Here is a 15,985-nt window from a genome sequence, read left to right as displayed (position 1 = left end):
TTGCCATCTTGGGTGCCTCACATGGAGGTGGGGAGGCCCTTCCACCAGCTTCATAAAATAATGGCAGTAACCTTCATGATCCCAAAGCAACCTCTACTTTGGTAGCAGAAGCCTGTCAGGCACTGGCCTCCCCCTGAGGTGGACTCAGTTTATATATAAACCAGATCTGAATTCCACATTGTGGTCTTTCACTGCCACGTCTTGTGCTTCTAAGAGAACATCTTTAATGATTTGGGTCCCTTTTTGTCACTGAATCCCAATTGAGCTAAGCCTGGTCAGTGGACATTTCTCCTACCAATTTTGCCAAATACAACATCTTGTCTTTGCTGTCTTTTAGTTTTCTTTGGTATTGGTAGATTTCTGCTGGTCTCTGAGGTTCTGCAGGCAGTTGTGGAGGATAAACGGTTTTATTCTTCTTCTCCCATTTTTGAGAAGTGTCAAGAGAAGCACTTGTGTGGACCTGGGATTGGGGTAAAATGCTGAGATGAAGGAGACCCGCCAAGGCCACTGCGTCCACATTGCACTCAGCTGTTCCAGTACTGCAACCACTATCTTCCCTCCTCCTCCTACCCAGAGATTTCTTTTTTCAAATTAGTCAATTATAAATTTCATTACTAATACTTAAAGGCATTTTGACCCTTCCAGTAAATAATAGTCTAAGTTGTTGGCAGGAAACTGGCTGGTTGTTTTAGTGACCTTCCCAAGCAAGTTCAGATTCAGTGTTTAGCCAGAATCAGAATTCCCTTTGGTATAATAGCTTTCTATAGAAATCATTTAGATCTTGGCAACTTGGTTTTTAGAAGTTTTCTAAAGAAGTGTTACAGGGACCTGGAGTAAAAAACAGAAACTCGTTAAGTTTCAGTGTAAAGCAGAATGTTTGAGGTGATGAATTCTTTTTGATTTTCTGGTTAACTAAAGATGAAACAAAAACTCTTTCAAATTCAGTTTTGTTTTAAAATACTTCTAAGAGATGTCAGTCTTATTTTCTCTGTTAGATCATAACTGAATCGTTATTTGATGATTTAGGGATATTGCAGTGCCCCAGGCTCATTATAAATATGAATTCTCTTTGTACAGCATTGTAGATCTAAAGAATATAGAAAAATAAGCAGAATCTGCCCCCTGCCCTTTTTGCTTGAATTTCTAATTTGAATTTATTTTCTCATCACTGCTCTTTCTTTTCATCCTGGAATACGATATAAAATCCAGTTGACTGAGAGCCCTGGAAGTAAGGTTCTGGACTACCAAAGTGTAAACTTCTATTGGATTTCAAAAACAATACTATAGTGAGCTCCTTTCCTTTGAGATAATAAGAGATTCAATAACTGATTATCTCTGAACATGCATAATTTTTACTTGAGGGAAAAGGAGATTCTTGTCTCATAGGCATATAAGAACAGCTCACTTTTGTAGAGTGACCAGGATTTGCCAAGAACTGTTGTAAATGTTCTGGTTGCCAGGATCTCTTTTAATTTTCATGGCAACCCAATAAGACATTATCATCTCCACTTTCTAGATTAGAAAACTAAAGCTTAGAGAAGTTAAGTAGTTTTTGTAAGATCATCAAAGATCAAATCCAGGTCTGCTCAATTTCAGAGCCTAGTGCTCAACCTGTCACACGAACCTCCTGTGAGGTATTTACCCCCAATTACATAGGTGAGACAGTCAACCACAAGAAAAACAGAGATGGAAGTCAGAAGGCCTATGTTCTAGCTTCAGAAGCCTGTGTACTAACTGCTGAGTGACCATGGGCATGGCACTTGGTGGCTGGAGTACTCACATCTATTAAATGAGTGCAGTGAACCAAAATCATGGGCTTCCCACAGTGTTCTTCAGCTTCCCCATTAGGCAGAGTAGTGCCCCTTTTTCATCTTTCCAACATTGGAGTTCCACGTAGTATGTTCTTTGAGGGGAAAAAATGGTTCCATGGCTAAAAATAAATTTCATTTAAAGCAATGAATTAGGGCCAGGTGCAATGGCTCACGCCTATAATCATAGCACCTTGGGAGGCCAAGGCAGGTGGATCACTTAAGGTCAGGAGTTCGAGACCAGCCTGGCCAACATGGTAAAAACCCGTCTCTACTAAAAATACAACAATTTGCCAGGTGTGGTTGCAGGCGCCTGTAGTCCTAGCTACTCACGAGGCTGAAGCAGGAGAATTGCCTGAACCCAGGAGGCAGAGGTTGCAATGTGCCGAGATTGCACCACTACTCCAGCCTGGGTGACAGTTCAAAACTCTGTCAAACAACAAAAAAAAGGAATGAATTTAAAAAAGAACAACGAACCAAATACCTATCTGGATCCCCTGGAGGCCTGAGATGTTATGACCCTGGAGATTTATTTGAGTTTTTTTCTAACAGAGTAACTTCTTCCATTTCTAGGGAAGACAAATGCCCTTGTTTTTCTGGTGATCAAACATGTTACCTTCCCACCCAGTGGAGCCACTCAGGCATCAGCATAGAGCTTGTGCTAGGAAGGGGCCAGCTGAATATGCCATAGGGTTATTAATATGTCACAAGTTTTAGGGGGTGAGGAACTGAGATAAGTCCGCGGTTAAGTTCACTGCAAACCGGCCTTTGTCTTATTCCCCACAGAGAAGCCGATGCTTCAGAGCAGACACTCCTTAGATGGCTCCAAACTTACAGAGAAAGTGGAAACTGCTCAGCCGCTGTGGATAACGTTAGCACTGCAAAAGCAAAAGGGGTTTCGGGAGCAGCAGGCGACGCGGGAGGAGAGAAAGCAAGCCAGAGAGGCCAAACAGGCAGAAAAGCTCTCCAAAGAAAATGTGAGTATCCTGGGCTTCAGCTGTGATTTTGCTTTCCTGAGCTTGGTTCTCTTTTCAGTCACAAGGATACAAAAAAGGCTAGCTGGGCTGGTGGAAAGTACTTAGAGAGGGCCAAGCAGTAAATAAACTGACCACCATTAAACCAGGGAAGCGTTTTCAGTGTGAAACTGGGTTTGGTTTGTTTATGCTCTTAGGTTAACCTGATTTGCCATAATCCACGATATGCTTACAGCAGTGATATACAAGTTACATGAGAAACACAAACATTTTGCAAGGAAACTGTGGCCAGATGTTATAATCAGTTTGATGAGGCTCTTCTGGGAAAGTAACTTTCCCTGTTAGGCACACTGGCTCTGAGCTGCTCCCTCACCGGAAGCCGTGGTTGAGCGTACATGGCTTATACATGTAATCCAGCCCACCGTTGGAAGCAGAGGTCAGGGGCTGGCAGGCAGAGGCCCCGAAGGCCTGCAGGGTCAGTCTTTCCATGTCTTAGGTTGAAAACATGCTTCCCATGACTGTCTCTGCCCACGCAGGTCAGTGTCAGCGTGCAGCCTGGAAGCAGCAGTGTCAGCAGAGCAGGTTCCCTGCACAAGTCCACTGCTCTGCCAGAAGAGAAGAGGCCCGAGACTGCAGTGTCCAGGCTTGAGCGCAGAGAACAGCTGAAAAAGGCCAACACTCTTCCTACGTCTGTGACAGGTAGAGAGCAGGTCCTTTGCTTTGTAACTGTAGTTCCAGGTTTCTCTTTGTAGAGCGTGCTTTATATCCTACAGTGTAATGACTAGCAGAGCACCTCAGGCATTTCAAAGCACAGGCTATCTGATAACCTCATTCATAAACGTTGACACTGATTAAGCTCATTTGATAAAGACCACCAGGAGCTCACCCACTATCAGTGGTGTGTTGGTGAATATTTAACAGTTAGCTCTTGAGGGGGTAGAGAGACCTCTGTTTGGAGCATCTTCAATTTCTCAGTGTAAATACTCCCACCATGGCCTGTTCAAAGCTATTACACCAATATGGTGTCAGCTGGCTCACTACATTTGTGAACGTTTAGCACGGCAGTATGAGCCATCTCCAGCACCCTCTGCCTATATTCTGACAAAGTTGGGTTTATTAACTTACAGAAGAACCTTCTAAACAAGAGAAAAGACAAAATTATAGCAGGACTTGGGGTAAAGGCTGAAGTTTAGGTAAAATTTAAATGGAGTAGCATTTTAATAAGTCAAATCAAAGCCATGGTGTCCTAAAGGAGATAATATCAAGACTGAGCTGAAACGTTTGCTCAGGCTCCTGTTTCCTTTAAAACTACAAAGTTAAGTTAAATGTTTGAAATGTTTGAGGTCATGGATATCCAACTTACCCTGATTGATCATTACACATTATTTGTATGTATTAAAATGCCACATGTACCCCCAAAATATATACAAGTATGGTGTATATATATATCAATTTTAAAAATACAGAAAAGAAAGATAAATGTGGGCCAGGTATGGTGGCTCATGCCTGTAATCCCAGCACTTTGGGAGGCCAAGGCAGGCAGATTGCTTGAGCCCAGGAGTTCGATATTAGCCTGGGCAACATGGCGAAACCCCGTCTCTACTAAAAATACAAAAATTAGCCAGGTGTGGTGGTGCATGCCTGTAGTCCCACCTACTTGGGAGGCTGAGGTGGGAAGATTGCTTGAGCCCAGGAAGTGGAGGTTGCAGTGAGCCGAGATCGTGCCACTGCACTCCAGCCTGAGTGACAGACTGTCTCAAAAACAACAAAAACAGAAAAGATAAATGTGTAAAATGTTGTATCTGAAAACCACTACCAGGAGCTCCGCACCCGGGTTGGAAATGGAAATTGCATCTCTGTGATGGTGACACGTGGCTCAGAAGCTCCAGGCAAAAGTGAGATGGTCTGTTCTCACTGATGTGATTTCACGCAGCAGGTTTCTGATAGTCTGTGGCTTTACAGAGTAAAGTTTCTCAGCACAGTGTCTTTGATGTTAATTAACAACAGCAGTTTTTATATGTTCATAACATGTAAGAGATGTACACATTTAGAAAATATTCTTTATTCGGTTAAAAGGTAAAATGATGTAATGTATCCAACTATCTCCTTATTACCAATCACTTGAAGGATGGATGACTCTGAACAGGCTCCCTACCAGTGATTAATAGGGCATCTCTTTTCCCCACTAGGCTCCACTATTCCCCAAAGGGCGTCTAATCTCTAGACCCAGGCTTTTCTATGCCTTGGCTACCTGAGGTCAAGAGATATTAAGAGGTCTTACTATTAAAGATATATTTACTACTGGTGACGGAGGGAAGCTTTATATTTGATTTTTAGTTTTGTTTGGCATTTTGAGGGAGAGACAGAATCTTGCTCTGTTGCCCATGCTGGAGTGTGATGGCGCCATCTCGGCTCACTGCAGCCTCCGCCTCCTGGGTTCAAGCAATTCTTCTGCCTCAGTCTCCCAAGTAGCTGGGAGTACAGGCACACGCCACCACATCCAGCTAATTTTTGTATTTTTAGCAGAGACAGGGTTTCACCATGTTGGCCAGGCTAATCTCGAACTCCTGACCTCAAGTGATCCGCCCACCTCGGCCTCCCAAAGTGCTGGGATTAAAGACGTGAGCCACCATGCCTGGCCCAAAGCTTTATATTTGAAAACCACTTTAGAATGCTGTGTAATTTCTTAAGAACCGCAGGCATTATGTCATTTGATTTTACTTATAGGAATTAAGGGTTCTACCTGTTAGAACCAGAAAGAGAAAGAGTGAGAAAAAGAGAGAGAATGAGTTTTTTTCAAAATAAAGTGAAAGCCCCAAAGTCAAAGAGGTCAAATCTTTCTCTGCCTGATTCCTCAGAAGTACTAAAGGATTAATGCAACTCAAGAGTGGCTCTAGCTTAATAAAGCAAGTCTTTGTTCTGAAGTATTTGTCTTCTCAGTCAGTATTTCCTGAGTTCTAGAAGCATATGTGTAAGCCATTGCCATAGGCACTATTTATGACTCAAAGATAAGACAAGCACCCTCTCACATTAAGAAGCCTATACACTCTGATAAAGTGATACGGTGCAAAGAACTGTGAGACAAGTATGACATGGGAGCTGGCAGGATCTGTGAGACTCAGAGGTAGAAGCACCCAGTGGATGCTTTTGTGGGGACGGTAGCTTTTTTTTTTTTTGAAGCAGAGTCTCTCTCTGTCACCCATGCTGGAGTGCAGTGGTGCAATGTCGATTCACTGCAACCTCTGCCTGCGGGGTTCAAGTGATTCTCCTGCCTCAACCTCCCAAGTTGCTGAGATTACAGACACCTGCCAACAAGCCTGGCTACTTTTTGTATTTTTAGTAGAGACGGGGTTTCACCATGTTGGCCAGGCTGGTCTCGAACTCCTGACCTCAAGTGATCCTCCCTCCTTGACCTCCCAAAGTGCTGAGATTACAGGCGTGATCCACCACGCCTGGCCAGGAAGGTAGCTTTTAACCTCACCAGATCCAGTCGGCTGGGTTGATCTTTTTCTTCATGGAATTGACTGGTTATCATGCAGGCATAGCTTCTTTATATAGATTAGGCTTCTGGAAATTCTTTGAAATTAGAACTGACTACTTTGGTTGTTGTAATTCTGTGTGCAAGAGTTATAAACACATAGCTTGCTTTCCTTCATTCTCCTCACTGAGGGAGTCCAGGAATTTGCCTCTCTGTGTTTCACTGGGTTTTCTTTTTTCAGTCTCACACTTCTGATAAATCAAAATATGGCTGGGGTGGGGGGTGTTGGAGAGATGTTCATCAAAGGATACAAAATTTCAGTTAGATAAGAGGAATACGTTCAAGAGACCTAAGAGAGTAGATTTTAAATGCTCTCACCATAAAAATGATAACTGTGAGGTTTTGTATATTTTAATTAGTTAGATTTAGCTATTTCACAATGTATACATATTTCAAAACAATGTTGTACATGACAAATACAGTTTGTCATGATAAATACATAGTTTATCTGTTAATTAAAAAGAAAATTTGTAATGTGGCTGTGAACTTACTTTTTCCTTTTCCTTCAAAACAAAATCCAGTGGAGATCTCCGACTCGGCTCCCCCAGCACCGCTGGTAAAAGAAGTCACCAAGAGGTTTTCCACCCCGGATGCTGCCCCCGTGTCAACAGAACCAGCCTGGCTGGCTTTGGCCAAAAGAAAAGCAAAGGCTTGGAGCGACTGTCCACAGATTATTAAGTAAAGAGTGACTCTCACCCATCCCTACTGCCAGTTATTGGCTCCTCTCTTGCCCTTTTTATTTATTTATTTTTTATATGGGGTAAAGAAATCAAGCTAGGGAAAAGAAGCATGTTTTATAGGCTCCAAAATAATGTTTAGAAACTGAACTGGTGGTGTTCATTGTAAAGAGTGGATTTGCACAACCCTAGGTCCTGGTGCCTCGAGCTCCTCCTAGTTCTCAAGAGAAAATTCCGTCCACAGGACCACATGAAGCAAAATCTCTAAGCTAAGAACTCGTGAGAGCCTGCCATGCCCATTTCATGGCCTTGCACACACACCCACCCACACACCATTCAGAACATGTACTTTTGCCAACCTTTTGTAATGGTTTTTTGATTCTATGCACTAATTTTCTTTGTCCAAAACATTTGCTCTACCATATGTCTGGGAATGTTTATCCTTTCTACAGTAATGGTGAAAGGATCATATCTAGCTAAAAGCAAGAACACCCATTCTCCTGAATGCAGTGAGTAATTGGGAATCACAAGGAACATTCTGGCACCCAACTGTGCCCATGTTAGTTTTCATGAGTTTTCCCTACTCTGAAGCTGTAACCCAGAAGGCACATCCATTCACATTTTTACCGCACTGTGGATTCATAGTGTGGGGCCCTGTTATTCCAATACCCTCCTTAAGGACATGTGAAGCATTTGGCCCAGTTGGCTCCCAGGGAACATTTTAATTTAATGTAGTGAAGAAAGACAATTCTAGATCAGAGCTACAAGTTCACTTTCTGTCTCTGAGAATCTCCGTCTAGGGCAGTAGTTCTTATGATGTGTAGGCCCTCCTAGGGCCTACTCAATCAGAGCCTGTGGGGACTGGGCCAAGAATATGTATTCTGGCAAAAACTCTTCGGGTCAGTTCTGATAGATCCCAAAGGTTAAGAACTGTGAGAAACACTGATCCTAATGCAATCTAGTTTTTCAGACTTCGAAGGGGAGGCTCATTCACTCAAAAAGCAACAGTGAGACAGGAAAAATAATAAAACAACCCCCCAAGCCAGCCATTTATTACAAGAAGCAACAGGTTATTGACATCACATGTTTGAAAATTCCCTTTGGTCTTTAGGGAAAATAAACAGGAAGCCAAGATTTGGAGCCTTTGTAATAAGGACTTCCTGCAGAAAGTCTTTTCTTTACTATAATTAATTCATATTTAGAGTCACATGTCCAGTAGCATTTCTAATTTTGAGCATTCACCTTGCTACCTTTAAAAAACATCTGAGTTTTAAGTGGCCTTTTTATCATCATACACATGTGCATACAAAGAAGGGACTTGGCAGTTTAAAAGCCACATATATTCACTTTTATTGCCCTAAATTTACATGAAACATAGACATACTAGCAAACTCACATATTGCTGGTGCTAACCTTATATTTCATAGTGTTGGCATATTCCCCTTTTCTTAGATTCTTACTCCAAAATATAGGTACACATCCTTTGCTCTGTGCAGAGGGAATTACATCCTTTTTCCTCTCCTACAAAAACATGCTTTATTAAGTATCCATCATTACTTTCCTTTATGCTCGCTCAGTATGCAATGTGCTGTTATTCTACCATGTACCTTAAATAAAGGATGATGGCAAAGTCATTTACCATGTAGAAACCATTTTCTTTCTAGAAACAATAGCTCAGCCTCACTGTAGCAGCTGGCATGTGTGGTCAAGTGGATAGTTGTACTCTTGCAAGTTGGATTTAATATCATATATACTGGACCTTCAGACTGTTAAAAATCAATGTAACCTTTTTTTATTGCTATGGCAAGCAATTAGTATTTCACTGCACGTCTTCCATACTAATGTTCATTTCTAAATCTTATATGTAGGCATTTATTAGTTCCAATGATTTCCTCACTAATATAACACTTTTTAATGGGAATCTTTCCACCTACAGCCCTGGAATGATAATGCTACAGTAATTCTTCTGAATTGACTTTTTCTTTCATCCTGTCAGCTTTGGACAATATCCCAATTATGGCAGGGAACAGGTGGGGAACTAAGATCAGTTACAAAAAATTGTAGATGTGTCATCTTTGTATTGGCTGGGATATCACTGTGCCCAAACAAAATAGGCGAAATACCTCAGTTAAAATTTTTCCATCAAAGTCTTTAAAAGAAGAGTATACTGAAGAAAGGGCAGTCACAGTACTTACTTCTAACAGCTTCTAAAGGGTACATGTTTAACATTTCATTTCAAAATCACCCCAAATTTGCACTAAATACCAATGAAGTGTTATTTTGCTTTAGTAGTCTTCTGAGCAACAAACTATGGGGAATTCTGTAAAAACATATAAAAAGTTCAAGATTTTTTTTTAAATGAATGATTACTATGTTAAATGCAAGCTTTTTTTTTTTTTATTTAAACAAACATACACTTCTCCTGGCAAGGTTATAGATGATTAACCTCTGTTCATAGACTTATATATAAAACTAGAGGGTTTTTTGTTTACTTTTTTAATTTTTCAAGTGCAATTGATTCTTACACAGACATTATTACTATTATCATTTAGCCAGTTATCTGCAAATGTATAGTATGTATTGTCTCTTCTTGTGACGTTTAGTTTAATTGCTTATTTTAAAGCAGAAACATTAGTTACAAGTGTCTCACAATATTTTTACCAACAGTAAAGTAGAGACTTCTTAATGAAAATACCTTAGTGTGATTTTAATATAATTTGGATATTTTAGTTGTATAAAGTTTTAATGTAAAATGTCCATTATTGAAGGGAAAAGATCTTTCAATAAAAAATACCCATGAGATCTTCGGCACTGATGGAATGTGATTTCGATGACCAACTGCAAAACAATCTCATTATATTTACATAACTTTTGTTGAACAAGAACAACTTTAAAGTGTTTTATTACATTTTTTTCCCTAGGTATTTTTAGAGAAAAATAATGAACGGGGGCAAATAAAATGTTTGTCTCAATCCTAACTTGGAATTGAATGGTCTGGGTCTCAGACACAAGGATTGTACAGCGACCTCACAGCATGGGCTACTCACCAGCAGCAGCAGCAGAAGCAGCAGCTGAGAGCACGTGAGAACTGCAGCTTATGGCCACACATCAGACATACTGACTTAAAGGGCCAGACCTTGGTGAAATGAAAAGTGAGTTAGGCATGTGAGCACTTGCCTTGGCTGCCAGAAAACTCAGTAATCAAGAGAAATACTATTTTGATGCAGTATTTTAAAAAAATCAAAATTAATGCAAAAAAAAACCCATTCCAAGATGAGCAAAAGATCAAATTTTTTTTTAGTATGTATAACTTGAATTAATTTTATTTATTTTTAAAATATTTTGCATATTTTTCTTAAACCTACGGCACTTAGTATTCCAAGGAGGTCTCCCATCTAAGTACTAACCAGGCTTGACCCTACTTAGCTTTTTTTTTTTTTTAATTTAATTTTATTATTATTATACTTTAAGTTTTAGGGTACATGTGCACAATGTGCAGGTTAGTTACATATGTATACATGTGCCATACTGGTGTGCTGCACCCATTAACTCGTCATTTAGCATTAGGTATATCTCCTAATGCTATCCCTCCCCCCTCCCCCTACCCCACAACAGTCCCCAGAGTGTGATGTTCCCCTTCCTGTGTCCTTGTGTTCTCATTGTTCAATTCCCACCTATGAGTGAGAACATGCAGTGTTTGGTTTTTTGTCCTTCTGACAGTTTACTGAGAATGATGATTTCCAATTTCATGTGTCCCTACAAAGGACATGAACAAATCATTTTGTATGGCTGCATAGTATTCCATGGTGTATATGTGCCACATTTTCTTAATCCAGTCTATCATTGTTGGACATTTGGGTTGCTTCCAAGTCTTTACTATTGTGAATAGTGCCGCAATAAACATACGTGTGCATGTGTCTTTAGAGCAGCATGATTTATAGTCCTTTGGGTATATACCCAGTAATGGGATGGCTGGGTCAAATGGTATTTCTAGTTCTAGATCCCTGAGGAATCGCCACACTGACTTCCACAATGGTTGAACTAGTTTACAGTCCCACCAACAGTGTAAAAGTGTTCCTATTTCTCCACATCCTCTCCAGAACCTGTTGTTTCCTGACTTTTTAATGATTGCCATTCTAACTGGTGTGAGATGGTATCTCATTGTGGTTTTGATTTGCATTTCTCTGATGGCCAGTGATGGTGAGCATTTTTTCATGTGTTTTTCGGCTGCATAAATGTCTTCTTTTGAGAAGTGTCTGTTCATGTCCTTTGCCCACTTTTTGATGGGGTTGTTTTTTTCTTGTAAATTTGCTTGAGTTCATTGTAGATTCTGGATATTAGCCCTTTGTCAGATGAGTAGGTTGTGAAAATTTTCTCCCATTTTGTAAGTTGCCTGTTCACTCTGATGGTAGTTTCTTTTACTGTGCAGAAGCTCTTTAGTTTGATTAGATCCCATTTGTCAATTTTGGCTTTTGTTGCCATTGCTTTTGGTGTTTTAGACATGAAGTCCTTGCCCATGCCTATGTCCTGAATGGTAATGCCTAGGTTTTCTTCTAGGGTTTTTATGGTTTTAGGTCTAACGTTTAAGTCTTTAATCCATCTTGAATTAATTTTTGTATATGGTGTAAGGAAGGGATCCAGTTTCAGCTTTCTACATATGGCTAGCCAGTCTTCCCAGCACCATTTATTAAATAGGGAATCCTTTCCCCATTGCTTGTTTTTGTCAGGTTGTCAAAGATCAGATAGTTGTAGATATGTGGCGTTATTTCTAAGGGCTCTGTTCTGTTCCATTGATCTATATCTCTGTTTTGGTACCAGTACCATGCTGCTTTGGTTACTGTAGCCTTGTAGTATAGTTTGAAGTCAGGTAGCGTGATGCCTCCAGCTTTGTTCTTTTGGCTTAGGATTGACTTGGTGATGCGGGCTCTTTTTTGGTTCCATATGAACTTTAAAGTAGTTTTTTCCAATTCTGTGAAGAAGTCATTGGTAGCTTGATGGGGATGGCATTGAATCTATAAATTACCTTGGGCAGTATGGCCATTTTCACGATATTGATTCTTCCTACCCATGAGCATGGAATGTTCTTCCATTTGTTTGTATCCTCTTTTATTTCACTGAGCAGTGGTTTGTAGTTCTCCTTGAAGAGGTCCTTCACCTCCATTGTAAGTTGTATTCCTAGGTATTTTATTCTCTTTGAAGCAATTGTGAATGGGAGTTCACTCATGATTTGGCTCTCTGTTTGTCTGTTATTGGTGTATAAGAATGCTTGTGATTTTTGCACATTGATTTTGTATCCTGAGACTTTGCTGAAGTTGCTTATCAGCTTAAGGAGATTTTGGGCTGAGATGATGGGGTTTTCTAGATATACAATCATGTCATCTGCAAACAGGGACAATTTGACTTCCTCTTTTCCTAATTGAATGCCCTTTATTTCCTTCTCCTGCCTAATTGCCCTGACCAGAACTTCCAACACTGTGTTGAATAGGAGTGGTGAGAGAGGGCATCCCTGTCTTGTGCCAGTTTTCAAAGGGAATGTTTCCAGTTTTTGTCCATTCAGTATGATATTGGCTGTGGGTCTGTCATAGATAGCTCTTATTATTTTGAGATATGTCCCATCAATACCTAATTTATTGAGAGTTTTTAGCATGAAGGGTTGTTGAATTTTGTCAAAGGCCTTTTCTGCCTCTATTGAGATAATCATGTGGTTTTTGTCTTTGGTTCTGTTTATATGCTGGATTATGTTTATTGATTTGTGTATATTGAACCAGCCTTGCATCCCAGGGATGAAGCCCACTTGTTCATGGTGGATAAGCTTGTTGATGTGCTGCCGGATTCAGTTTGCCAGTATTTTATTGAGGATTTTTGCGTCAATGTTCATCAAGGATATTGGTCTAAAATTCTCTTTTTTGGTTGTGTCTCTGCCCGGCTTTGCTATCAGGATGATGCTGGCCTCATAAAATGAGTTAGGGAGGATTCCCTCTTTTTCTATTGATTGGAATAGTTTCAGAAGGAATGGTACCAGGTCCTCCTTGTACCTCTGGTAGAATTCGGCTGTGAATCCATCTGGTCCTGGACTCTTTTTGGTTGGTAAGCTATTGATTATTGTCACAATTTCAGAGCCTGTTATTGGTCTATTCAGCGATTCAACTTCTTCCTGGTTTAGTCTTGGGAGGGTGTATGTGTCGAGGAATTTATCCATTTCTTCTAGATTTTCTAGTTTATTTGCGTAGAGGTGTTTGTAGTATTCTCTGATGGTAGTTTGTATTTCTGTGGGATCGGTAGTGATATCCCCTTTATCATTTTTTTGTTGCATCTATTTGATTCTTCTTTCTTTTCTTCTTTATTAGTCTTGCTAGTGGTCTATCAATTTAGTTGATCCTTTCAGAAAACCAGCTCCTGGATTCATTAATTTTTTGAAGGGTTTTTTGTGTCTCTATTTCCTTCAGTTCTGCTCTGATTTTAGTTATTTCTTGCCTTCTGCTAGCTTTTGAATGTGTTTGCTCTCGCTTTTCTAGTTCTTTTAATTGTGATGTTAGGGTGTCAATTTTGGATCTTTCCTGCTTTCTCTTGTGGGCATTTAGTGCTATAAATTTCCCTCTACACGCTGCTTTGAATGTGTCCCAGAGATTCTGGTATGTTGTATCTTTGTTCTCATTGGTTTCAAAGAACATCTTGATTTCTGCCTTCATTTCATTATGTACCCAGTAGTCATTCAGGAGCAGGTTGTTCAGTTTCCATGCAGTTGAGCGGTTTTGAGTGAGTTTCTTAATCCTGAGTTCTAGTTTGATTGCACTGTGGTCTGAGAGACAGTTTGTTATAATTTCTGTTCTTTTACATTTGCTGAGGAGTGCTTTACTTCCAACTATATGGTCAATTTTGGAATAGGTGTGGTGTGGTGCTGAGAAGAATGTATATTCTGTTGATTTGGGGTGGAGAGTTCTGTAGATGTCTATTAGGTCCGCTTGGTGCAGCGTTGAGTTCAATTCCTGGGTATCCTTGTTAACTTTCTGTCTCGGTGATCTGTCTAATGTTGACAGTGGGGTGTTAAAGTCTCCCATTATTATTGTGTGGGAGTCTAAGTCTCTTTGTAGGTCACTCAGGACTTGCTTTATGAATCTGGGTGCTCCTGTATTGGGTGCATATATATTTAGGATAGTTAGCTCTTCTTGTTGAATTGATCCCTTTACCATTATGTAATTCCCTTCTTTGTCTCTTTTGATCTTTGTTGGTTTAAAGTCTGTTTTATCCGAGACTAGGATTGCAACCCCTGCCTTTTTTTGTTTTCCATTTGCTTGGTAGATCTTCCTCCATCCTTTTATTTTGAGCCTATGTGTGTCTCTGCACGTGAGATGAGTTTCCTGGATACAGCACACTGGTGGGTCTTAACTCTTTATCCAATTTGCCAGTCTTTGTCTTTTAATTGGAGCATTTGGTCCATTTACATTTAAAGTTAATATTGTTATGTGTGAATTTGATCCTGTCATTATGATGTTAGCTGGTTATTTTGCTCATTAGTTGATGCAGTTTCTTCCTAGGCTTGATGGTCTTTACAATTTGGCATGATTTTGCAGTGGCTGGTACCGGTTGTTCCTTTCCATGTTTAGTGCTTCCTTCAGAAGCTCTTTTAGGGCAGGCCTGGTGGTGACAGAATTTCTCAGCATTTGCTTCTCTGTAAAGGATTTTATTTCTCCTTCACTTAGGAAGCTTAGTTTGGCTGGATATGAAATTCTGGGTTGAAAATTCTTTTCTTTAAGAATGTTGAATATTGGCCCCCACTCTCTTCTGGCTTGTAGAGTTTCTGCTGAGTGATCAGCTGTTAGTCTGATGGGCTTCCCTTTGTAGGTAACCCGACCATTCTCTCAGGCTGCCCTTAGCATTTTTTCCTTCATTTCAACTTTGGTGAATCTGACAATTATGTGTCTTGGAGTTGTTCCTCTCGAGGAGTATCTTTGTGGTGTTCTCTGTATTTCCTGAATCTGAATGTTGGCCTGCCTTGCTCGATTGGGGAAGTTCTCCTGGATAATATCCTGCAGAGTGTTTTCCAACTTGGTTCCATTCTCCCTGTCACTTTCAGGTACACCAATCAGACGTAGATTTGGTCTTTTCACATAGTCCCATATTTCTTGGAGGCTTTGTTCATTTCTTTTTATTCTTTTTTCTCTAAACTTCCCTTCTCACTTCATTTCATTCATTTCATCTTCCATGGCTGATACCCTTTCTTCCAGTTGATTGCATTGGCTCCTGAGGCTTCTGCATTCTTTCTTCACGTAGTTCTCGAGCCTTGGCTTTCAACTCCATCAGCTCCTTTAAGCACTTCTCTGTATTGGTTATTCTAGTTATACATTTGTCTAAATTTTTTTCAAAGAAGTTTTTAACTTCTTTGCCTTTGGTATGAATTTCCTCCTGTAGCTCGGAGTAGTTTGATCGTCTGAAGCCTTCTCTCAACTCGTCAAAGTCATTCTCTGTCCAGCTTTGTTCCGTTGCTGGTGAGGAACTGCATTCCTTTGGAGGAGGAGAGGCGCTCTGCTTTTTAGAGTTTCCAGTTTTTCTGCTCTGTTTTTTCCCCATCTTTGTGGTTTTTATCTACTTTTGGTCTTTGATGATGGTGATGTACAGATGAGTTTTTGGTGTGGATGTCCTTTCTGTTTGTTAGTTTTCCTTCTAACAGACAGGGCCCTCAGCTGCAGGTCTGTTGGAGTTTGCTAGAGGTCCACTCCACACCGTTTGTCTGGGTATCAGCAGTGGTGGCTGCAGAACAGCGGATTTTCGTTAACCATGAATGCTGCTGTCTGATCGTTCCTCTGGAAGTTTTGTCTCAGAGGAGTACCTGGCTGTGTGAGGTGTCAGTCTGCCCTTACTGGGGGGTGCCTCCCAGTTAGGCTGCTCAGGGGTCAGGGATCAGGGACCCACTTGAGGCAGTCTGCCTGTTCTCAGATCTCCAGCTGCGTGCTGGGAGAACCACTGCTCTCTTCCAAGCTGTCAGACAGG

At 40.6% G+C, this 15,985-nt stretch overlaps 1 protein-coding gene across 10 annotated transcripts in view; it reads left to right on the top strand.

Moving 5' to 3' along the window:
* The window catches only part of CRACD (capping protein inhibiting regulator of actin dynamics), a 280,351-nt gene extending 271,722 nt beyond the window's left edge, over window positions 1-8,629 (top strand). For all 10 annotated transcript variants that reach the window (XM_054683105.2, XM_016951699.4, XM_016951698.4 and 7 more), the window contains 3 exons: window positions 2,595-2,785; window positions 3,319-3,481; window positions 6,842-8,629. In XM_054683105.2, the coding sequence (XP_054539080.1) occupies window positions 2,595-2,785; window positions 3,319-3,481; window positions 6,842-7,002 (515 nt within the window). In that variant the 3' untranslated portion in view covers window positions 7,003-8,629. The remainder of the gene's footprint in view (window positions 1-2,594; window positions 2,786-3,318; window positions 3,482-6,841) is intronic.
* Window positions 8,630-15,985: the final 7,356 nt, after the last annotated feature.

The sequence above is a fragment of the Pan troglodytes genome, chromosome 3 (assembly GCF_028858775.2).
Source record: "Pan troglodytes isolate AG18354 chromosome 3, NHGRI_mPanTro3-v2.0_pri, whole genome shotgun sequence".
In the NCBI taxonomy this organism is placed as follows: Eukaryota; Metazoa; Chordata; class Mammalia; order Primates; family Hominidae; genus Pan; species Pan troglodytes.
This window is presented reverse-complemented; position numbering and strand designations above follow the sequence as displayed.